We start from the raw sequence: 25,191 nt of genomic DNA on the forward strand, positions 1-25,191 counted from the left end.
TTTTCTAAAGAAATAAAAACAAATGCATGTACCCTGATCACATTGAGTCAAACCTTTTTATCTCAAGTGATTATTTCAATGGGGAAGAAAGCATTATGTGATTTCTGCCATATGGATTATAGAGAAACAAAGTAACTGCAAAAGGCACTAGCAGCTGTCATTCTCACTGAATTTCTAATCCAATTAATAGAAGTTAATTTTAATATGATTTAATGGGATACTGCCAACTAGTTTCAGGCACAATACTGGATATTTTGTATTTAATATGTTTTACAACAAGCAAATACAGCAAGAGTAAATCTTGGGTTTCTCAACACTGCAATTTCAGGAAGATTGGCTACATTTTAAAATATTAACCTAGAATTCTGAAAGCTCAAATAGTAACATCCTGCTAGAACACAAAAATCAGATGATAATGAATAGGAATGAGCAAAATCAACTTGACTTTGTGTATATCTACTAAACCTAGTAAAAATAAAATCACACACAACAACAGATAAAGTGCTTGGTATTTTTTTTTTTAAAGGCTATCTATCTTCATTATTTCCTGGCTCAAAAGCAGAGGGCAGTCCAAAGAGTGGGCTTTTCATATTCAGAATCAAATATCAGTTTTTCCAGTGACTCGTCTGCTTCCTAGTCCACAAAGTGGGGACAGTCACTGTATTAGTCAGCTCGGACTGCCATGCCAATGATCAAGACTGAGTAGCTTGAACAAAAGAAATTTATTTTCTCACAGTTCTGGAGGTTTTAAGTCTAAGATCAAGGTTCCACTACCATTCAGATTTGATGGGATCTCTCTTACTGGTTTATATACAGCCAACCTTCTTGTGTGTCCTCACATGGCCTTTCCTCAGGGCATGCACATCAGATTCAGATCCCACCCTATGACCTCCTTTACCCTTAATAACTTCCTAAAAGCTCTGTCTCAAAATAGAGTCACACTGGTGGTTAGGGTTTCAACATACACATTTCTGGGAAACACGATTCAGTCCATAGTGGTCACATTTATCTCATAGGGATTTTTATTATACTTTCTATAAAGCAGTGTCTGGCAGACATGAGTATTCCATAATAGATAACTACTATTAGTAATTTTATAGGACATTATGCTATGAAAATATGTCCTTAGAAGTTTGAAATAAAAAAAAAGTTTGAAATAAGATAAAAATGATATATTTCCCAAATTTATTTCTTCAAATTATGCTTTATTTTAGATTGAACTATTGCTTTATAGGGGCATTGCGAAGAAAAAAATTGTAAGTTAATATAATTTTATTAAAATACTTTTAGTATTGGGACACCTGGGTGGCTCAAGCAGTTGAACGTCTGCCTTTGGCTCAGGTCATGATCCTGGAGTTCCAGGATTGAGCCCCACATCGGGCTCCTGCATAGAGCCTGCTCCTCTCTGCCTATGTCTCTACCTCTCTCTGTGTGTCTCACATGAATAAATAAATCAAATCATAAATAAATAAATAAATAAATAAATAAATAAATAAATAAATAAATAATAAATTACTTTCAGTATAGCATGTGATGTTTTAAAATGACCTGAAAAATAGAAATGTTAATTGCTCAACAAATAGAATTATTTGAGATGAAATGGTATTAAAACCCTGTTATTATAATGCAGGGGAAAAAAGTGAGCAAAGTTCAATGAAGGAGAACATCTAGAATGGACTTTTCAAGGCTGTAAACCCTTTCACTAATATTGCCTTTCAGCTTCTGGGGAGAAGAAGGAAGAAAGAACAAAAGAAAGAGAAGTCTTTTTTAAAAAAAAAATCAATATTTAATATAGACACTCCTCCACCTTTGATTTCCTGCAAAGAACCAATTTTGAAACAAAAGGTTATGGGTCATGATATTATTGAAATCTGGCTTAGAAGATGGCTGAGCGACAGAGAGATAGTGAAAGCCCCCATGTTGAACATGCTCTTACAAAGAAAAGGGAAAATTAATTCTTTGACCTTACATATCAAGGGAAACACCAGGAGAGAGTATTTCCTTTGTGAGATTGAGAAAGGAAATGAATTCCAGTTGCAAGGACATTGGGAATACGTAAATGTTTGTTCCACTATGTCCAATCTTGTCTAGACTGCAATTTTGTTGACTCTTGGAATTCATTTTGGGATTGACTCCCCTAAAAATACGATTACAATAATACCTAGGGAAGCCACGGACTGAACATATAATAACTCTTGAAAGAGGTTAAACATGAAGCAAACAACCCTTAACATCTTCTATGCATAAGACTTATTTCTATAATTGGAAAAATATTATCCGATCTCAAGGCTTTTCCTTTAATTAAGAATCTGGTTATGTCAAAACAAAACCAAAAACAACACACTTCAAGATCCGAGATTCTCTCTGTTGCCTGCTACAGAAAATCTAAATTCGGTAATCTGACAAAGACTCCATATTCTAGTCTTTCCGCTTCCCGTTTCTCTTCCTGTGGCACGTCCTCAAAACAAACAAAATGTTTTCTATAAAGTTCCCCTCACTTCAATCTGTCTCCATAGACTTTTCTGACATAAGCGAGGAGGGGGTAGAAAGAAGCAATCATACTGAGAGCCTAGGAATTTATCATATTCAACTCAGTCTGTAGACTTTTTCCCCAAATGTCCTGCACCCTGAATCTTACACCCGAGAGGATTTTCTGGAATTTCAGGAGGCTTCCAGGGAGAGTTACTGTGCAATGGATAGCACCCCAAAGTGATCAACAGCAAATCAGCATCAGGAGTTTCCTCCTCTCCTTCCTCTCTAACTTCCCTGTAGCAAGCTGTGGTCGTTGTACAGCAGAAGTTAAAACAACAAACCTTATGGAGAAAATAGATGTCTCTCTTATCTAGGGAAGTATTAAAACATACCTAAATATATTTTATTTTGGATATGAGGAATACATTTCAGCCATATATAGCATATGTTTTGTTTGACTGTGTGTCCCTGTTAAGAACAAAGCGCTCCATGCTCTGTCAGCTTGATTAATCTGAGAAGAGAGGTTCTGAAATGACTTTAGAGCAAATGTCCCTCCAAATTATGACTGCTTGCTTTGGAATGCTCTCCTTTTACCTCTCTACCCATCAACATCTTACCTGTATTTCAGAGGCATAGCAGGAATTAATCTTAGCTTATATTTCTCTTGTGACCCAATACGTCCTCCAGTATTTCATGGTTATGAGCATGTAAGCCTTAGCTTTCTTAATATGGGCTCCCTGAAGGCAGATGCTGTCTTAAATGTATTTATATCCTTTCCCTCTTTCTTCTCACTTATCTTCTTCTTCTCAGTGATATCAGGTGTCTTACTATGTCTTTACTAAATTGTTATTAAGAAAATGCTTGAGTGCCTGAATTTGTGAATAAAGGGAGGACTAAGAAAGTGGAGAGAATGGAAGGTACTGGCATCTACAAGGACCATTTTTATTCCCATTTCAGGAGATCCAGGAGCAAGTATGCTCCTGGACTTGTGGCCCATGAGGAATTACTACACTGCAGTAGAAATTTCCAAACTTAGAAGACCCAAATTTGAATCTTTTCTCTTCCAAGGTGGTGGAAATTTGCTACCTTCCCTGTGACCCAATGTCTTCATCTATAAGATGAAATTAAAGTATCCACATCATAGGATGGTTGTGAGGATGAGAGGAGACAGTGTGTGTCACAGGCCTGATTGTATATAGCTCAACGCATGTACGCTGCTGCCTTACCCTGCAAGTAAACTTACAGCTGTGTATTCAGTAGCCACACTTACAGAGGATCCAGAGAATACCAGGTTAGAAGGCTAACAATCAATCCTATTTTTAAACTGTAATTCCCCAAGCTAAACCTATTTAGGACCTATTGATTGTAACTAACAATCAATCCTATTTTTAAACTGTAATTCCCCAAGCTAAACCTATTTAGGACATCTTGAATCTAAGGAAATTGTTTGCACTGCTGAGGACATCATTATCCCTAACTCCACAACTGATGTTAAGTCAATTCCTGTCATACTGTCGTATAATCGCCCATGATGACCTATAAAATGTGGCATGGTCAGGGCCCTGCCTACCTCTTGGGCTTTGTTGTTTGTTATTCTTCTCACTGTGCTCCTATAACATTGTTTTCCATCCAGTTCTGGAGAAAACCTATATGCCTCCCTAACTCAGGACTTCACACCTATATATCTCTCCCTCAAAATATCTCTCTAACCCCACTTTTCACCTGCTTATCTCCTTCTCATAGTTCACATAAGATATATGAGACTCCATGGGAGAACTTTCCTTGTTCTCTGGTCTAAATAGATCTTATTATGCTTGTCCTTTAGCACTCTTCATTTTTATCCTATAGATCTTCAAAATTTATAATTTATGTGTCTCCCAGCAACTGTAAGTAGTATAAGCACAAAAATTGTGTGTTCATCATTATACCCTCAGCTCCACCCACAGTACCTGGCACAAGGTGGGTTCCCCACAAATATTTATTGATTTCATAAGGCCCTGATTGATTTAAAGTTTCTATTTTCTTGACACTCTATTGCTGGTTTGACTAGAAACCTCTTCTTGTAATATCACCATAATTCTGACTCTTATCAGAAGCTTTACTGAAGGAAACTAATTATGCTGTTCTTATATGAATTTAATATTATTTTGCTACTATGAAAGATTTAATATTTCAAGGTGACATTCTAGCCATTACTCATTAGTTTGAAAATCTGCCATATTTTTGATCATGCACTGTCAGTGCAATTCATTTTTGGAACCAAGGAGAATCTGAAGTCTAAAAATTAAAGAGTAGGCCTTATCCCACCTTTTTCTGTGTAATTAATCAAATTGCATGCCTTTTCTTAGGAGTTACCAAATAGTTTTACTCTAGTCTTTATGTCTTAATGGCATCAGAAGTAAGTCAATGCCAAATACTAATATAATAGAAGGTTCTAGCCATCCCAGAAATAACCCAAATCAGGTTCCTGGATACTTGTTTTAAAAATAAGATATACTATTTCCTAGTAAGCTAACAAAAACTGATAAACTTATGATAAATTCATAAGGCATGCCCAAGTGGGAAGTTTTAATAAAATGTGTAAAACCCTGTTACTAATCAGCTATTTGCCCCTAGAGACTCAGATGTACTATGATACCAATTACCACTATTCTATCAGATAACCGAAGGTGCCCAAAATTACTACTTGAATTTTTTTTCAATTCGAAACCTTCCTAAAGATATTCTTTCTCTCCACAGAAGTTTGTTATTTTTGGTTGTTCTTTTTTTTTTTTTTTTTTTTTTTTGCTTTTTAACCCCTTATCCAACCCACTAGTTCTCTCTAACGTACATGGCAGGGACACCATCTTAAAGGATTTATTTTTCTATTTGTTTACGTACTCATTTGTTTACTAATTAAATATGCTAATAGGTCCTATTATATGCTAGACACTGTTCTGGGCTCTTAAGGAGCTATTCTCATTTTTTCAGTTTTTTTCATCCAAAAATAAAATATTATTTATCATACCAAGTTGTCATTTCAATAAATTACAATGTTTTTCACAAAATGATTATGTCATGACATTTAGCAGTTTAGTTCCACAAAGGATCTTATTTACTTGGGCTCACCATTACTCTAGAGTTAGAATGCCATTTTATTTTTTCTAAAAATGACACCTATCATTTTTTTATTGAGAAAGTAAGGTTCAAAAAAAAAAAGAGAAAGTAAGCTTCATTCCTTTTAGAAACATCTTACAGTATAAATAAGCAAATAGAAAAATTAATCATAATATGACCCACTACCCTGTTTGGCTTTTCTTTCTGCAGTAAGGATTCTAGTCTTCTAATCATATGCATAGATCTTAAAATAGATAATATTTCAGTGAATCAAAACTAATGTTCCAAGATTACTCTGGTGTGGATCATGATTTTATTTGCACTTCATTCCTCAGTATTTCTTACGAGAGAAAGGGAGATTGGAGTTGTAAGGACACTAGACCCAAGTTTCACAGTCTCACGTTAAACTGCCTTGAGGGTCCTCAATAAAATTTCCAGAGCACTTTATAATAATAAGCCTATTTTCATGGAAATCAAGAAACTAGGTCAAGATACCCTTTCATGAGCCCCCAAATGGTGTCTAACAGTTTAAGGATTGTCTGTCCTCCTTTCACATGGACTGCTTTCTCTAAGTGGGCCTTAACATCTACAATTTCCATCTGGGCTGCCCAGCCAGGGCTTTGTGTCTATCCACAGTGACAGGAGTGGCCAGTATGACAGCCTCCAAAATGCTTTTGCAGAACACAGAACCCCTGGATGCCTGAGTAAACTGTGAATCCAACCCCAGATACCAGCCATTTGTCTTCTTAACCAGTACACCCTCCCAGGCACCTCCTTCCCAGAGCCTTTGCCTGTGCCTGCCCATCAGAGAGGGGAGGAGGCCACAACTGCTGGACATAAGCTTATGAGAACTCTCTCTGAAAGGAAAATTGCATAAGGGGTGGGCATGTTTTAATAGGTCCCCAAATCAGATGATTGACTTGTCTATGATCTAATGGGAGAGCAGAAGAAGAACACAAGACACTGGGAGGAAATTCAAATGGACTGGGAATGCCCAGTCTTTATACTTCAAAAGCCCTTAACAAATGCCCACAGTTAGGTTTGCCAAGCAAATACTTCTGAAGATGAATAGTAGAGCTCTTCATTGTACTTTTCATTGTTTATCATTGCCAATTATTTTTCTAACAAAGTCATATTCCCAAATTATGATGGAAACTGGCAGCAACATTAGTACCAGATATTTCACTGAACTTAGAATTTTCCAAAAGAATATCTAAAGCAAGAACAAGCTCTATTAAATTTGGAGTTGCTCACATTCAAAACTCAACAGTATGCTTCAATATGACTAAACAAGTTATAGGAACAAAATATGCAACAATTTTAGGATCTATGTACTGTTTTTCTCATAAAATTTCTGAGGCAAAGAAAATCATGACATTTTCTTAAATGAATTATTTCTAACTAAAACCCTGAGTGTTGTCTTCATCCTATTACCACAACCTGAAAAACCCTTCTCTCTTCTCTCCACTCTTGTAAAACCCCCAGCTACTACAAGGGCCAGTATGTAAATCACTTACCTGAGACATTTTCCTTGTCTAACGAGCCTACCATAATGATTGTATCTTTATTCTGCAGACATTCTGCAGTCTTGGACTTAATTTGTGGAAAATTTTTTGGTTCTCAGGGTGTTGTTTTTTCCTGTCTCATATAACTGCACGTATTTTATATTCCTTCAAGAACATCGTTATAGCACTTAGTACAATAAATGATTGTTTAATGATTAAGTGAACTTAAGTGCTAATGACTACAGGAATTTTAATGGTCTCTGAGAGGATAAAATGCATGATGGATGTTATTTATGTAATGCTGTACCTCATTTCATTCTATAAAAGACAGTGGTATTTATTTCTGTTCTGTGGAAGAGATAGTTTCTTCCCTTTAGGACCAAAAATAAAGGCACTTGAGAATTTTCCCCCTCTTCTGTTTTGTTTTACATCCTGTTTTGGCTTTACAAGCATGTCTGCTTGTGCAAGAGTATCTCTGAGCCATGTCCACGTGTAGTCTGGACTCTTCTACATTCTGTTCTAAGCAAAATCATTCCAGTGTTCATTTTCAGGTCACCCCAATTTTGAAAATGACAAAAAACTATGACCCTTTCCCCACTATAGGGAATCCGTGATCCAAGAAGTCTATGTAGTTGTAATTTGCACAGACAAAACCCAGCCTCATTATTGAATGCAGAGCACAAGAAATCAGCTGACAGAGTTCAGTGTTGGGACAGGGACAGCCTCTGAGATTTTGCTTCCTCCTGTGCAGGTAGAAGCAAGAATAGTACCTTCAGGGCTCTAGTGAGGAGTAATAAGATAATGCGGGCAATGTACATTCCTGGCTCAATAAATGTGAGTGCTCACCGGATGCTAGGAATTGTTTATGTGATTTAGTATAACTAGTTGCAACCTTAAGCAAGTGATAGGGCCTTGCTGGGCAACAGTGTCTTCATCATAAAATGGTGATAAAGAGGAAAACTACCTCATAGGGTCATCGTGAGGATTGCTGAGGTAATGGATATAAAGCAGGCTTGGAGCTTTGTCAGTACTCAGTAATTGATAACTGTTTCCACATCCATTGTCACGATCACCATCACCTTCATCATCATGCTCATCACTACTATTAACAGATTGTCAGAAAATGGCACAGCCAATGTATAAAGAGGCTATTTGAGGTTGGTTAAAACAGGTGTGTGAGACAGGAGGCTCAAACGGGGAAATAAGACAGCAAAGGAGGGACGCTTGGGTGACTCAGTGGTTGAGTGTCTGCCTTTGGCTCAGGGCCTGATCCTGAAGTCCTGGGATCGAGTCCACATCAGGCATCCTGTTTTCTCCCTCTGCCTATCTCTCCTTTCTCTTTCTCTTTCTCTTTCTCTTTCTCTTTCTCTTTCTCTCTCTGTCTCTCTCTCTCTCTCTCTCTCTCTCCCCATAACTAAATAAAATTTTAAAAAAAGAAAGCAAAGGAATACTGAAGGACCCAATCAGGGCTGGCAGCAGCACTAATGGTAGAGAAGATTTTTCCCCCTAAGGAATACTAATTTTTACTCTAATAAGCATACAACATTAAGTCAGTCGCACACCTGCTGTCTCTTAGAGATCCGTCAGACAAACTGATGATAAAATATAACACCCCTCCCCTAAATAACTACCATAGGTTCATATTCTGATAAAAGACACCAAATCAGTCCCCATCCTGGCATTTTATATTAATAATCTGTATGTCCTCAATATTACTTCGGTGTGACTTTCGAAGAAATTTCAACTTTGATATCTGCATATAAAAACCCTTATTTTATTTAAAAACAAAACAGTGGTTTTCTTTAACAAAATAATTTATATACCCTAGATCTAACTCTCCTGATACCAGGACTTCAGAAGAATTTCTGGAGTAATGAGGAACATGCACATGGGGAGAACAAATCTTGATGGAAAAGTGAATTTTCCATTGTTGGAAAAGAAGTTAAACTATTCAGATTTGTCCTGGTGCTGTATGCAAATAATGGCACTGCATGAGAAGGAGAAATGCATGAAATTTAGAAGTAAGGATATATTTACACTGGCTCATGGGAGCTGCCCACACCAATTTTGCACTTTGTTTTCCTCCCTGTGAAGTACAAGAAGTTACAAAATATTAGAACCTTAAATTTTTAGTTCTAAGTGTCTTGATTGAATATACTCATGGAAACAGCATGGACATCACTTAATGGTTCAGTTTCCTGGGGGTCTCATTCTAAATGCAGACATAATTATTGCTTTGATCCCAAGTCCACTGTGAAATAAAAGAAGAAAGTACAACTATTTCCTGGAGTGATGCATAGTAATAATCCAAGTCAAGGTAAGACTCTTCTTCCTAAACCATGACTCAGATCCCTAAAAACCAAGTCATTTACTGGTAACATTCAATGTGTACTTCCAAAAAAGATGCAAACTTAAGTCATCCTCGTGCATTGAGCTCAAGGCTCAGGCTATAAAACACATAGACACAAACAACATGTGAAGACAATGAATATAATACAACTCTTGGATACATACTACAGACATGGCTGATAAATCTGATGCATGGTGGAAAGTGTTACTAGAATAACTTAAAAGCTAAACAGAGATTTCAGGAAATTTGGACAGCAAGTGTGAACAGTGAGAGAAATAGTCTATCTGCCGGGAGAATTTCCATTGCCCGAGTTGGCCATATGGAAATCACAAGGTCTCCTTCTAAATCCCTCCATCTCATCCTCTCTAATATCCAAAAAGATCAGCAAAGGAAGAGTGCTTTTATTTCCCAACTTTCTCACTGGCATTTTTGTAAACAATTTTGATGAAGGAAGACACATGTTATCAAACACTACAGAATGACATCAGACAAAGGAATTCTCCTATACTACCCAAGACTTGTTCAGGGTCAGTCAGTTATACAGTTTCTGGGAAGTCTAGGTTTCTACTTCTGCTGTTGAACTTTCTAAATATAATTGAGCATTTAAAACAGATTTCAGGGACCCCCTGGATGGCTCAGCGGTTGAGCGTCTGCCTTTGGCCCAGGGCGTGATGCTGGAGACCTGGGATCGAGTCCCACATCAGGCTCCCTATGTGGGGCCTGCTTCTCCCTCTGCCTGTGTCTCTGACTCTCTCTCTCTCTGTCTCTGTGTCTCTCATGAATAAATAAATAAATCTTAAAAAACATTTTAAACAGATTTCATTGAAGTTTTTATTTGTTTGTGTGTTTGTTTTTTACAAAATTGGTTTGAATTTAAAATCAGTTTAGGATAGAATCTCTTCTGATTCCTAATTTGTCTTTCCTGTTTTTAGTTGGGAGCCATCCAGACATTGTCTAACACATGGGGTTTCAAATGAGATATGGTAACAATATAAAACGTAGAAGGCAGTTTTCACTTGGAGGCAAAGGACATGGGAGAGACAAAGAAGAATAGAAAAGAAAGCCAGTTTTATCTGTCTTCTGGGGGTTATGTCAGAAATGTCCCAGGACACACTTGACTCCTCCCTCTCTTTTTTTCATTGCCCTGGCTCTTGCCATACTGGCTCCTTCTCCGCTCTAAAAAACAGACTCAGTTCAGATGTCCCCTCCCCAACAAGGCCTCTCTGACCACCCAGTAGAATCTTCCCCTTGTTCCTTCATCCCTTTGTAACTTCTACCACTTAGGCATCCAGAGTTCAGATCAGTCATTTGTCACTTAATAGTCCACTTGTTTCTTACTTACTTCTTTTTTTTTAATTTTTTTTTAATTATTTATGATAGTCACACACACAGAGAGAGAGAGAGAGGCAGAGACACAGGCAGAGGGAGAAGCAGGCTCCATGCACCGGGAGCCCGACGTGGGATTCGATTCCGGGTCTCCAGGATCGCACCCTGGGCCATAAGGCAGGCGCCAAACCGCTGCGCCACCCAGGGATCCCCTCTTACTTACTTCTTTATTTTCTGAGTCCCTGACTAAAATGTGAGTTCCTTCAGGGCAGGATATTACCTGTTTTATTCACCTCCACATTCTTGACCTTCAAACAGTGTCTAACACATATTAGCTGTTCCACATATTTTTGTTGAATGAAGACTGATAAGACTGTGTGCTTCCTCCAGAGAAGTTTTCCTACACCCACCTCGCTCAGGACAAGCCTTTGCACTCCTGGCTCTTACCCATTTTTCCTGCTCCAGCTCAAATGCCATGATGTCCCTTCCTCCTTCCCATCCTACCCCCCCACACTTCCTCACATACTTTCTCCTCTAAACTGCCGGACTCCTTCAATTACCAGCTGAGTGATCCTAAATAAAATGATTTCATGGCTCTGTGTCTCAGTTTCCTCATCTAAAATTGAGGGGGAAACAGAGAAACAAAATCATTGCAGCTACTGTCAAGATCACATGGAATAATCTGTGTAAGACATCTGAGAGAGCCTGGACATCAACAAATGCTGAATAGTCACAATTATTCTTATTCCCATACATTTAACACTTAATCAAAATACTACCCTTTATTTAAAAATTTCAAATATGTTTTCTGTTTTTTCTGCCTGTTCATGTAGTATCTAGCCTAGTACCACATGTACTTATTGGGCAATTTAACAAATCGACATTTGATTAAACGCAATAAAGGAAAAAGGAATGAGGTATACTGAGGAAAGACAGGCAAGTAGGTGAGGAATTTTATTAACTCGATTATATTACTTTATATTCTTAAAATTCAGATGAAGAAGGCTCGGTGTTTAAAATTCTGTACTTTTGCCAATAAATTCAACTTAGATTTCTATTTATTTTCAGATACCGCCTGCTTTCAAGGGAACAGGCTTCAAACATGTCACAATTTTGGTTATTTGTCTAACCGCCAAGGAATATTTTATCAGTATTAGCAAATAGGCAACAGAAACATTATTTTGTGTTTGACTTTACCTAAATGATAATTCAGAAAATAAAATCAAGAAAGAATAAAGCAAGTGATGCTAATCTCCATCTCATAGGAAAGTAAGTGATCATGCACATGAAATTAATAAACACCAGGTGAAGAGGAACAAATTGTACCATCACACATTTACTAGGCTTAACAAGGGATGTGTTGTTGGCTTACCCTCTCTATCCTATAGGATTCCAACAAATTAAACTTCTCCAACTGCAAGTTATTAGTGTTGAGGTAATGTTGCTGTCCCTGGACAGCTGAGCTCAGCTGCACTAGTTCCATGTTTCCTTTCCAAAGGATAGCTTTCAAAGAAACATTTTTTTGACAAGTGTAATATGTTTGCTATGTTTCAGGAAATTTTGTTCACATTTTCCTCTATAGCTCAATGTATCATTTCATGATTTCTGTAGGTTTGATTTATGTGGGGCTAGGTGCAAATGTTAGTAAAACTAACAATGTCCAAAGTAGACCAGCGTAGTCTAAAGGAGGTTCATGGATCTGATGTTCCAGAGAAGAAATTCTCACCTCCTGTGTGTACAAAGCTTGATCTACCATTCAAGCATTATTTGATTGGTTGATTGGTTTTAAGTATGGGAAGGTTTCACCTTCTTCTTCTTCTTAACTTGTAAATGGATAATGTATTCAATTGATACAAAAGATAATTCTTTGACAAGTCCTTTAGAAATTAACCTATAATATGCATAACTCTGCAACTTTTTTTTCCTCCTGACAACATATCACGGGCATCTCTCTAGTCAATAGCTGAACTCTAGCTCGTTATTTTTAATATCAACAAAATATATACAGTATGTGTATATTTTATAATTTTTCAACCAGTCTGTTGATGGATAATCAGGTTGTTTTTAGGTTTATTTTTTACTTATAAGATGGAAATTAATATTCTTGTGCATATGTCTTTACATATGACCACTTTGGTTTCTATAGGGTAGATTCCAAAATGTAAGATCAATGGATCAAAAGGTATATAATATATAGTTCTGCATATAGATCTATATATTGACATTTTCCTATAGAGAGTTCTAGATACTGTCATAAGATTTACTTAGCTTTTTTTTAAATTTCATCAGTCATGATATCCTGATGGAAACTATCTTTTTAACACTCAAGAATAACAAAAAATCATGCCTTGCCTTACTCAGAAAACACTAACCCAGAAATGAAATATGTTCCAAATCAAATCCTTTTTAATTGTTACCACGGGAATAATTTTCTATATATATTTTTTCAGCATCCCATCTTATGATTTTTTTCCCTCAAACTTATGACAGAATAGTGTGTGAACTTTGTTCACCACAAAAGTAACCACATTTGCAGGCTTAGTGGAACAAAGCATTTAGTAACATCAGTAGAACAAAGCATTATTAATCACATTTCTATTTAGATCATTTACAAAGACTCATTTGTTCCTGAAAATTTATAAGCCCCAAATCTATTATTTTCTTTTTAAAAAAGATTATTTATTCATGAGAGAGACAGAGAAAGAGACAGAGACATAGAGAGAGAAGCAGGCTCCCTGCGGGGAACCTCGTGAGGGACTTGATCCCAGGATCCTAGGATCATGACCTGAGCCTAAGGTAGATAGATGCTCAACCACTGAGCCACCCAGCCCAGGTGTCCCTCAAATCTACTATTTACTTTGCTTATTTTCAAATATTAGTCTAGATATTGAGCTGGCACAATTTTCTCAATAAATGCTATATTGTACAGTACATAACATGGCCTGTTCTGAAGTAAAGGTGAGAATTTTTTTCGACTTTTCGATTGTGAGCCAGTGGTTTATTGGCCAGTCCCTCAAGTAAAGTTGTTGGACTTGTACAGAAAATGTGTCGAGTTGACACATCATATTTTTTAATAAGAAGAAAAAGAAAAATCCTAGGATCTAAGAAAAAAATTTCTTTCTTATTCATCAACTATCAAATGTATTATTTCATTTAATTTATAGCAACCTATAAGTATTTACAGATGAAGAAACCACAGTCAGGGAGGCTAAGTAACTTGTTCAATGCCTCAGGATAAATAAAGAGGAAGACCCAGATCATTCCATTTTCCTTCTAATGTTGAGACCACACTCTACACATGAATATGTCCCCAGGTCCCTATTTAACTTGACATATCGATCACTCATTTTTGCCCCAATCTTTTTTCCTTTCTTAGTTGTAGGTTACCTACCAGTCAGAATCAGCTGCCAACGATGGTATAGACATGAAGGTAAAGTTCCAACTGGCTACAGCATTTCTACAAAACTAGACAGGAATTTTGACTAAACATGAGCTCAGGCCTCTGGTCTACTCTTGGAGCATGAGGGAGGATATTTCACCGCCCATTGAGTTGGTTCTCCTTCCTAGGTTGACAGTTGTCCCAGAAGCTATGATGGTCAGTGACAGGATCACCTTCCACACAACACTTTTCAGCCTCAGACCTCATGGTTGTATTACTGAAGATATTTTCTACCTTAGCATCTTAAAGATACTCAGTAAAAACTAAATAAATCTCATCTGACCTGCTGGGTGAACAGTTTTCTCCCCTTATGTTTCTTTAACCCTGAGGCTTACTGGGGAAGCTAATGCCATTTTTTTTTCTTTGAGGTTTTTTTTTTTTTTAATATTTTATTTATTCATGAGAGACAGAGAGAGAAAGGCAGAGACACAGGCAGAGGGAGAAACAGGCTCCTCACAGGGAGCCTGATGCGGGACTGGATCCCAGGGCCCCAAGCTCACTCCCTGAGCTGAAGGCAGAACCGTTCAACCGCAGAGCCACCCAGGAGTCCCTCTTCAAGGTTTTTAAAAGGCATATTGGAAAGTACCTCAAATCTCTCCTGCTTAAAGAGCTGACCACAGGGTGGAGGAGGGGCTGTAACATTCCCCTCCTTATTGTATCACATGAGGATTCTACATGAATCATTTTTTTTTCACTTATAATTAAAAGAATTTTTTCAATAGTGGAAAATGTAAGCAAGATTTATATCATTTTAAGAGACACAGTAACACATTCTCACCCTTAGACTCTCACAAAATACATAGCCTTTTGAAGTTTAATATATGAAACAGTAGAGAAGGGTCTTCCTCCCTTATGAAGACCAACTATAATGCCATTGTGTATGTAATTCTTGATTTGACTAATAATAGTTTCTTCTAGTATTAGGTATTTTTAAAAGTATTGACATATATACAAATATTGCTTTACTTTTTTTTAATCAATGTATAGTATACCTTTTACTGCATTTTTGTGTGACCATAGTTTTTAAAAATTAATATAAGAAGAGGCCTAACTTGGAGAAGTCCGGGATGAAAATCTACCAGGAGTGGAGGGATGGAGATGGAAACTCTTTGTAAATGGCAAAAGAATCTTTTTCTCAACTTTTCTATTTCCACTCAAGTCTTGGGGAGGAGATAACACATCACACAGAGCAGGTTGAGGTTAGCTCTGAAGCCCTCTGTGCCGGTCCTCCACCAGCGAGGCAACCCTTCTTTGACCAGGTGAACTCACCATTAACCAAGCTCCGAAGGAACCAACCTGGGGCACCTGAAGCGGGTGCCGGGTCAGGGCGCCAGGCTGCAGGGAGCAAAGCGCTACAGAAGTGCTTCCAGGGGCTTCTCACCCTGGGAGACTGTTCTATACACACCAGCTCTTACAAAAGTCTCTTGTGCCCAGCGAAACGCATCCCTACACCTGCCTGCACAGAATGCCGAGTGCACACCCACACACCCCAAGTTCAGGCGGCGGGCGCGCGGACACCCCACTGACCCCCCACCGCCCCCCACCCCCCACCCCGTGCCCGGAGCACCTTCTGCAGGACAGGCAAGCAAGCGCTTCCCTTCCTTTTTCACATCTTCCAAGTTGCCAAACCTGGGACTGGGTGACACCGGGCGGCGACTGAGCCTTCTCCGTGTTGCCCTGGGACCCCGAGGTCCCCCGGGCGGGTCCCAGAGATGCGCAGGCACCTCGCGCTCCTCGGAAGCTCCGGGCAGGGACAAAGAGGGTCCGAAGCGGAGGGAGGAATCGGCGGCTGCGGGGAGCTGGGCTCTCGGGTCGCTGGCAGGGCGGCCGGAGCAGTGCCCAGGGCTCCGCGCGCCCTCCCTTTCCCGGGGTGCGCTCACCATTTGTAGCCTCTGCCGCGCTTGAACTTGAGGGTGAGCCCGGCCTCCAGAAGGAGCAAGAGGTTGAGCAGCGCGAGCAGCCAGTACCGCGGGTCCTTCTTCACCTCGGTCACTCGCCAGACCCCGACCAGCGAGTGCAGCACGAACAGCAGCCGGGTGGCCAGGGCGTTGAGCAGGACCAGTCTGTCCATGCCGGCCCGCGCTCTGCGCCCCGCGCTCTGCGCCCCGAGCCCTGCCTGCCCCCCGCGCCCTGCCTGCCCCCCCGCGCCCGGCCCCCCCGCGCCCTGCCTGCCCCCCCGCGCTCTGCGCCCCGAGCCCTGCCCCCCGCGCCCTGCCCCCCGCGCCCTGCGCCCCGCGCTCTGCCCCCCGCGCTCTGCGCCCCGCGGGTCCGCTGGGGAGCCCCGGAGCCCGCCCGTGGGCGGAAACGTGACAGCTCGAGCCCCGCTGCCGCCGAGCCTCCGCAGCCCCCCGCGCCGGGGGAGCCGCAGACAGCACTCGCCCCTCCCCCGAACTTCCTGACAACTCTCCTAGAGGGGAGTCTCCGAACCCAGCCCGCGTAGACTGCGGCGCTTTCCGGGGCGGCTGGGGCTGCTCGGCTGGGCTCCGGGGCCCGCCCCCCCCCCCCCCCCCCAGCGCTGCCCACCCCGCGCTCAATCCCGGGAGCCGGGCTCCATCCCCGCCCCCCACCCCATCCCACCCCCGCAGCGGTGTCCCCGAAACTCCTGGACTCCGAGGGATGGGGCGGCCTGGAGGGCGCGGTGCTACGGGACCCAAGGGGGCGGGACCCCCCCTGGCTTTCCCACCGAGGGCCTTTAATCCCCTCACACTTCTTACGAGGACAAACTGTCATAGTGACTCCAAGCTGGAGGAGCGCCGGGGAATCCGCTGTCCAAGCAGTTTTAGAAACGCTGTTCCGGGGCAGTTAGAAGAATCCAGCCCTCGGGGACCCAGAGGAATCAGGCCGGGGGTGGGGCTTCGGGTGCAGAGCGTCCCCGCACTGCGGGGCCAGCGGGCAGCTCGGGTCGCGCCCGCCACTGATTCCTTCTGCAAGGCCGGGAGGCGGATGGGGAAACTGAGGGAGGACGGAGAAGATAAAGCCAGAGGTGGGACTTGAGGGGAGCAATTGGTGCAGATGTGAACCGCGTATTTCAGGCCAGTGACCAATGAATTAAACTCTGGCCTTCCTAGCATCCGAGGAAAAGAGGAAACTAAGTTGGGGTTTCCCAAAACACCTTCATGATTTTCCTTTCCTTGTTTGGTTTCCTCCTGCCCAGACCACTATTTATTTGACATTTTTTCTTTAAACGAACTCAATTCTTTACTGAAATAATTTTTAAATGAAGCTTTACATCGCTTCTACATGGAAAACCAGGATAGTAGGCCGGAGATGGAAGGTAATTACAAAAACAAATAAAATATAATGAAACTAAGTTATTGAAATCTCACTAGATATTAATTATTGCCTTCTAAGGCTCTGTACCTCCACCACCATCCCTTTCTGGGAGAGTTAAAGACATACCAGCCATATTACTACCAAGCAGGAATGTTCTCTTGACCACATTAGTAAAACTGAGGAAAACACAAAAGGAATATATTGGTTAGGTGTATTCAACTTACGATCATCTCATACCTTTCTTAAAAGTAGGTTGAAAACTTTGAATTATATGATTAATGTGCTCATTAGGTGAAAAAAAAATCCAATTGTTTAGAAGCTCAGTTATTTCTGATACTGTCATTAGGGCAATTTTTTTTTTCCCCCTGTGGGTGTGCATTCTTCTACACCTTACAGGAAACCCAGCAGTGATTTCCTAGGACTGCTTATTATAGTGCTTTTCATTGTGACCTCACACTATTCAGTGACATGCAAGAGCACAGTGTACCAGGGCAGTGGGAGGCAGGGTGGTATGGACATTGGAGCCCTAGAGCCAGGCCAACTGACCTCCTTGGAGTCCTGGCTCAGCCACTTTAGCATTGCTATAAACTTTGTACCTCTGTTTCCTCATCTGTATATGGGATGCTAAGCCTGTTAATTCATAGAGTCATTGTGAAGTTCAAATGAGTTAATCCACATAAAGTACCTGGAAGGTATTAAGTACTTGGTAAACACTGGCGATGACTGCCCGGACCAAGAAAGTTAGTTCTGGGGAGCCAGTCTTCGATGATCCAAGACAAGTAATACTAGGAGTGGAGAAGACAAATGTGACACTCCTAAGGCCTGTCAAACCCTCTGGCTGAACACCACGGGAACAGATTGTTGCTGAACAAGTTGGGTTTACTAGTCTGTTAGGCAGAGAGCACACTCCATTGAGAACTGTGGGCAGTTCAGGAAGAAGGCATTAGAAGGATTAGAAACCGCTCACTAGAAAGGATGTGGCCTTGTGTTAGCTAATTACAGAGGGCTCAGAAGGTGGGGCTTTACTCTAATTGGATGCGCTCAGGAACTGGGTTTAATTCTATGATGGGTTGTCTTAATAAAGTCCTTATTTAGATAGGGAACTGTTAGGGCAGTTAGGACAATGTTCACATCTTTTTCCGGGTTCAGACATAATTACAGATCCTATCTATCTTTTTCTTGATCCATCAGATTCACAGAATGGCTTTGCTTGATGTTTATGTTCTGTGAAATCTTGGTGTTCTACAGGAAGATGACAAAACCTGCTGCTGGGTAGACCAGTTGCCTGCCGTCAGGGCTTGCTTTCCTTTTTCTTAGGCCTCCAAGGAGGGGCTTGAGGAGAAGGGTTTGACAAGAAAGGAAGGAGGTCAGTCTAACAGCTTCCAAATGTCTTTATTGTTCCCTGTTTTGAAGGCTTAGGTTCAGTATAGGTTCTATTATTTCCAGGTTTGAAAAACAAAATAAATAGTAATAAATAAAGAACTATTTAAAATTTCTTTAAATAGAACTTAAAGGTTGTTTTTTAAAATTTTTTCTCCTAAGCTCATTTTAGAAGACTGGAGGTTGGGGTATCTGGGTGGTTCAGTTGGTTTGAGCCTCCGGCTCTTAGTTTCGGCTAATGTCAGAATCTCAGGGTCATGGGATGCCTGGGTGGCTCAGCGGTTGAGTGTCTGCCTTTGGCTCTCAGGGCATGATCCTGGGGTCCAGGATCAAGTCCCATATCGGGCTCCTTGCAGGGAGCCTGCTTCTCCCTTTGCCTGTGTCTCTGTCTCTGTCTCTCTCTGTATCTTTCATGAATAAATTAAAAAAAAAAAAAAAAGAAGAATCTCAGGGTCAAGATCTCAGATTCAGCCCTGCCTCAGCCTCTGTACTTAGCGCTGAGTGTGCTTGTGATCCTCTCTCTCCCTCTGTCCCTCACTCCCTCTCACATACTCTCTCTCTCTAAAACAAACAAATAAATCTTTTTTTTTTAAAAAAAAAAAAAGAGGATTGGAGGTTTCGAGAACTATCTTAAGACCTTCGATCCAATAGAGCAGCAATCTTTTAAAAAGAAAAAAAAAGCAATTAAAAAAATGCTATTCTTATTGAAAAAGCAATTTTAGTCTCTCATGCACCCAGTTCTTGTATAGGGTGGGGTTGCACAAAGTGGAGTTCACCCTATTGTCTTAGGGGACAGTAGTCACCAGCCCTCTCTTCCCTTCTGAATTCAAAGTAAAACAGTTGTCAATCTTTTCTTTCAATTAGAATGATTTTGGTTGCATGAATGAGTCTGTCTCAAACTAACTCAAGTAAAAGGAGTAATTATTGGAAGAATACATAATGGTCTTACAAGGAGATGGGACCCCTTGGAAATCAAGCACAGGAAGTACAGTAGAGCCTTGGGCAACTGGAATTGTAGCACAGCTGTGTCCTTGGATGGCTCTGGGATCTTCCGGTTGCAGTTTGTAGACCTTTTCACAGCAGCTCTCTAACACTGTCTACTTTCAGGCACATCTCTCCACATTCTGAGTTCAAATTCCCCAGAAAAGGAATTCACTGAACTTTTTCAACTCTAGGTATCAGGTCACACCATGAACCAGACAGTAGGCTATTGAATGACTATAATCCAGTCATTGGCTGTCCCCAAGCAAAGTCCAATGTTGATGCTGCTTTCATCATCCTTCAACATGACATTCTAGGTAGGGCAGTTTGGGCAGGGGAGGAAGGGTCACAGCAGACACACTGAGGGATGCATCTAGGACCATTCAGCCCTTGGCTGATACGTACACATGCCTACAGTGCTAGAGATGTCCCTGTGTGATACTACTTAAACATTGTACATGCAATCATGGACTCATCTATGACCTCCCAACAGCAATGCAATCCAAAATCACATCTATATCCCGAGGTCCCCAGAGCTGCAGTGAGTCTCAAAAGCCACAGCTTCTAAGTAATTTTCACTCCTTCTTTGGCTCCATTTTGATCCTATTCAGATATCATTCTTTTAATTAATTAATTAATTTACTTACTTACTTACTTACTTGAGAGAGAGAGTACAAGTAGAGGAAGGTCAGAGGGAGAGGGAGAAAATCTCAAGTAGACTCCCTGATGAGTGCAGAGCCTGGTGTAGGGCTTTATGTCACGACCCAGAGATCATGATCTGAGCCAAAACCAAGAATCAGAAGCTCAACTGACTGAGCCACCTGGGTGCTCCCAGAAATCATTCTTATACACACACATGCACACACACACACACACACACATTAATTTGCCAACTTAACAAAATTGTTGACTTCTCAATGTGAAAATTGGAGAGTCCAATACTCCCACAGTATTTTTTTCTTTCTTACTCTACCTCTACTACCCAAATTTCGTGAATGATGATATTGTCTAGAACAACAACACTCTCTCTACGTATAATTAAGTATACTGTGTTGATCCTAAAAATTGAAAATCATCAAAAAATATTTAAAACATGTAATTATTATTCACTGTATTTTTCATATGCAATGTATTCTTCCCCTGAACTTTGAAGACTTCCACTATCTTCTGGAATCCAATATTACTGATAGGAAGTCTCATGTAGATCTCATTGTCTTCTCTTTGTAGGTAAGTATTTTTTTACTCCCTGGAATTTTTAGAATTTTTTCAGACTTTGGAGTAGATATTAGACTTTTCCCATATACACTACCCCACACAGTAGTTTTTTATAGGGAAATCAAATCTTTTGTTTATTTGATAATTCCTTCTCTATTATTTCTGTTTTCTCCTTCTGGAATGCCTTATATTTCCCATGGTTGTCTTTTTGCTCAGTGTTCTAGTAGTGTTTCCTAACCTTATCTTCTTGATGTCTAACTTAATCTTCAGATGATTTGATTTTATTGTTCAACTCTATCAATGATTCTTTAGGCCAAATTATTTTGTAATAAGTCTTTCTTATTGATTAATTAATCAATATACCATTTTTTTTCCACAGCAGCTTGTTCTTGTTTGATGGAAGCAATAGCTTTTAAAATTCCTTTAAAAATATTACTTATAAATTTTATTTTTTTCTTTAGTGAATTGTATCTGCTTTCACTTTATTGATTGCTCCATTTATTCTATTCCTTTTTTCACTTTCAGAGTTTTATAATCTGCTGATCCTCAAATAATGGAATGATCCTTTGTTGTCCATTTGTATTTGTAAATAATGAACTAGGCTGGCCAGGAAGACGTATCTGGTATAGGTGTTCTGAGTTGCTGTCTACAGACTGGGAGAGTTGGCTATGGTCATAAGGGCTAGGGCAGGATACTCTTGCAGGTCAGCCTCCCTGTGGCATTCAATGAGGGGAAGCAGGTTGTGGTGTCAGGGTAAGAAAGGTTCCTCTGAGAGCTGGTGCTTGGTATACTTCATTCCACCCTTGGTAGAGCCTCCTTGATTTATCTTCTCTACTTCTCTCTCTTCTATCTCTCTTCTTCTACTTCTCTAGCCCCGGCCCTGGCTGCTGGGCATATCCATATCCTCCCCTCAAGAATGCTCTGATTTTCTTTATACATTTATTAAGAGTCTCACCCCACTCCCATCTTTCTCTAAAGAACAGCTCTCAGATTTAGCTTGAAACTATTGATGACTCTGAGTAAGTAAGCAGAGAAGATCTTCAACCATTTCTCCTGTCCTGAGTATAGCTATTGCACAAGTCCCTTGAACGCAACTTCTCTTCGCTCTTCTCTTCTGCAGTCAGCTGTATGACTGCAGCTTCTTGGGGGCTTTTGCAGAGGAACCATGCTCACCACTGCTAGCTTAGGCTGTTTTCTTCTGCTCTGGTTTCGACATTGACCCCAGTCCTGTCTGCCCAATGCTATCTTCCTGGAAGTCCTCAACATTACTGGTCCACCCCTTCACACTTTCTAGTACTGTTTTTATTGCATACTCTTTGGTTTTAAAAATTATTTCTATCATCTTAAAGGTGAAGTCTTAGTTTCTAGGCCAAAATTTGAATCAGAAAACACAGATTTCTTTGTTGTGAAACATGTTGATTAAGTAGAAATAGCAATTGCAACTATTGCACATATGTATGATAGTGGAGGAAAGCAGAGCTTTATTACGTTAACAATAACAGTAATGATTACTCTTCTTTAAAAAAAAAAAAAAGTAAGTAAATTTTGGTGGAATGATCAATTTTCACACACTTCCAAAGCTAGCAAGGAAAAGAAATGGGTGTGAGTGAAGGACCTGGAGGGAGGTTGCATTCTTCAAATTGCCTTGGGCAATTTGGGCCCTGGCTTCCCCCTAAAATGATACAACTGCAGACCACAAATTCCTTAATCTCCTTGGGCATTGATTTTTCATCTATAAAGTAAGAATGATAGTATCTTTGTCTATCTTAAGGGTTAAAATGGTTGATACTTCAAAGCACTTATAAAAAGTGCCTGAAATATAGCAGGCACTCAGTAAATATTTATTGAATAAATAAATGAAGATATGAGTGAAGGTTGAATAAACAACATCCTAAAACAGAAATGTGTTACTCCCCAGCTGGTACCATAGTTGAGTCTTCTTCTAAGGCCAGCTGCTTGTAAATGATAGGGGAAATAATAAAGCCAGTAAATGTCATCGGTCTGAGCTCAAGGCCTCATTCCTGAAGGAGATCCTGAAGAGATCATAGATAAGTAGAGACACTGCATCTTCGGTGATAATGATAAACAAGTCTTAAAACCTGATGGTTTTACCACCCTGAATAGTGTGAGATTCATCTTCCGGGAGAGCTGAGTAGTTAGGATTTTGACTCTGGAGTCATACAGCTTGGGTTTAAATCACAGCTCCTGTTATGGACTGAATTATGTTCCCCCAAATCCACAGTTTAAATCTTAACTTCTAGTGCCTCAGAATGTAACCAGATTTCAAGATGAGGTGATTAAATAAAAATGCAGCCATTAGGCTGGGTGCTAAACCAGTCTGACTAGTATCTTTCTAAAAAGAAGAAATTTGGGCACTCAGAGAGACACCAGGGATGCGCCAAGCAGAGAAGAAAGACCATATGAAAGCACAGCAAAAATGATGGCCATCTGCAAGCCAATGAGGGAGGCTTCGGAAGAAACCAAACCTGCCAACACCTTGATCTTGGACTTTCTGTGATTCGGGCTGTGAGAAAGTAAATGTCTATCTTTCAGCCATCTGTGCTGTTTTGTTACAGTAGCCCGAGCAAACTAAATGCTTCAAACATATGATCTCTATAAATGTGGGTAGATTTCTCTCTCTCTCTCCAGCTAACTGGAGCCCCAGTTAACTCATGGGCAGAATGAGGATATTAGCAGGACTTTAATCCATAAATTTTGAGGATGAAATGAGATTGACATTTAGCACAGAGCCTGCCTCACAGTAAGAACTAAATATGTTAGCTATTATTATTACTACTGCTATAATTATAAAAAGTGATAATTGTTGTTGTTATTAGCGATTTCAGAGAGTCCAGTTATCAGACGACCTTCTTATGCAGTTGAAAAGTGAGAGACATTGTTACACACCCAAAATGTTGCATCTTTTTTGTAATTACAAGCCTATTTTACAGATGAGGAAACAGCCTTCTTTTGAATGATTGGGGTTTGGTAAGAAGACCTGAATATTTGACACAATAAAATATGACTATAAAACACAAAATAATCAGGTTGGAAAAGAAAGTTTATCCAAAATACAAATTTAAATCATGATGCTTCGTTCATGTAGTTCATGTATTTGACTGGTTAAATGGACATTTTGATGCATTTTGAATTTGTTCAAATAAGCCTAGGGTGACAGCTATAGTTTGAAGATACTATGTATCATTTAATCATGAAAATTCTTTTAAGTTTTTTTTTAATTGATGTATAGTTGACATACAATATTATATTAGTTTTAGGTGTGCAACATAGTGATTCAACAATTATATACATTATTTGGTCCTTACCATGATTAGTGTAGTTACCATCTGTCACCATACACAGTTATTACAATATTATTATTAATATTCTTCATGCTGTACTTTCCATTGCAATGACTTATTTCTTTTGTAACTTGAATTTTGTTCCTTATTATCCACTTCACCTATCCTCCTATGCCCCTTCCTCTGGCAATCACTACTTTGTTCTCTATTCGTGAGTCTATTTCTACTTTTTTGTTTGTCAAAGTCATGAAAAACAAGCGAAAGACTATGAAACTCTCACAGACCAGAGGAAATTAAGCAGACATGATGACTAAGTGTAATGTGGTATCTTGGATGGCATCCTGGAACACAAAAAGAATATTGGTGTGAAAATAAGTGAAATCCAAATAAGATCTATAGTCATTGGTAGTAATACCAATGTTGGTTCTATAGTTGTGACTAATGTAAAGTGGTGATGTGAGAAGAGGGAAACTGGGTGGGAGATTATGGACTCCCACTCTTTGAATTACTTTTGCAAATTTTATGTAAATCTAAAACTATGATAAAATTTAAGAATTATTTTAAAATGCATATAGTATTTTATTTGGTTATTTCATTTTACTTGAAAGTAGCTTAAAAATTCAAACACTCACTTGAAAAATGTCAGAGAAAGGAATTATGTGATATTGTGAGAATACTTTTAGAATAGCAGAGTCAATTATTTGTTTGCTGTCTCCCATGAGGAGTCTCTGCTTTATTATCATTGTCATCAACAAAATTATCTCAAAGCCAAAGAGACCACAGAGTTTATCATACTCCTCACTTTGCAAACTGAGGCTCAGAATGGGCAGGTGACTTATCCAAAGTCACAAC

General features: G+C 39.8%; 1 protein-coding gene across 1 annotated transcript in view; it reads right to left on the reverse strand.

Moving 5' to 3' along the window:
* TMEM26 (transmembrane protein 26) overlaps positions 1-16,307 on the reverse strand; it is a 47,947-nt gene extending 31,640 nt beyond the window's left edge. The window contains exon 1 of the mRNA XM_077894644.1: positions 16,069-16,307. Coding sequence (XP_077750770.1) covers positions 16,069-16,259 — 191 coding nt within the window. The 5' untranslated portion in view covers positions 16,260-16,307. The remainder of the gene's footprint in view (positions 1-16,068) is intronic.
* Positions 16,308-25,191: the final 8,884 nt, after the last annotated feature.

Source organism: Canis aureus, chromosome 4, assembly GCF_053574225.1.
Source record: "Canis aureus isolate CA01 chromosome 4, VMU_Caureus_v.1.0, whole genome shotgun sequence".
NCBI lineage: Eukaryota > Metazoa > Chordata > Mammalia > Carnivora > Canidae > Canis > Canis aureus.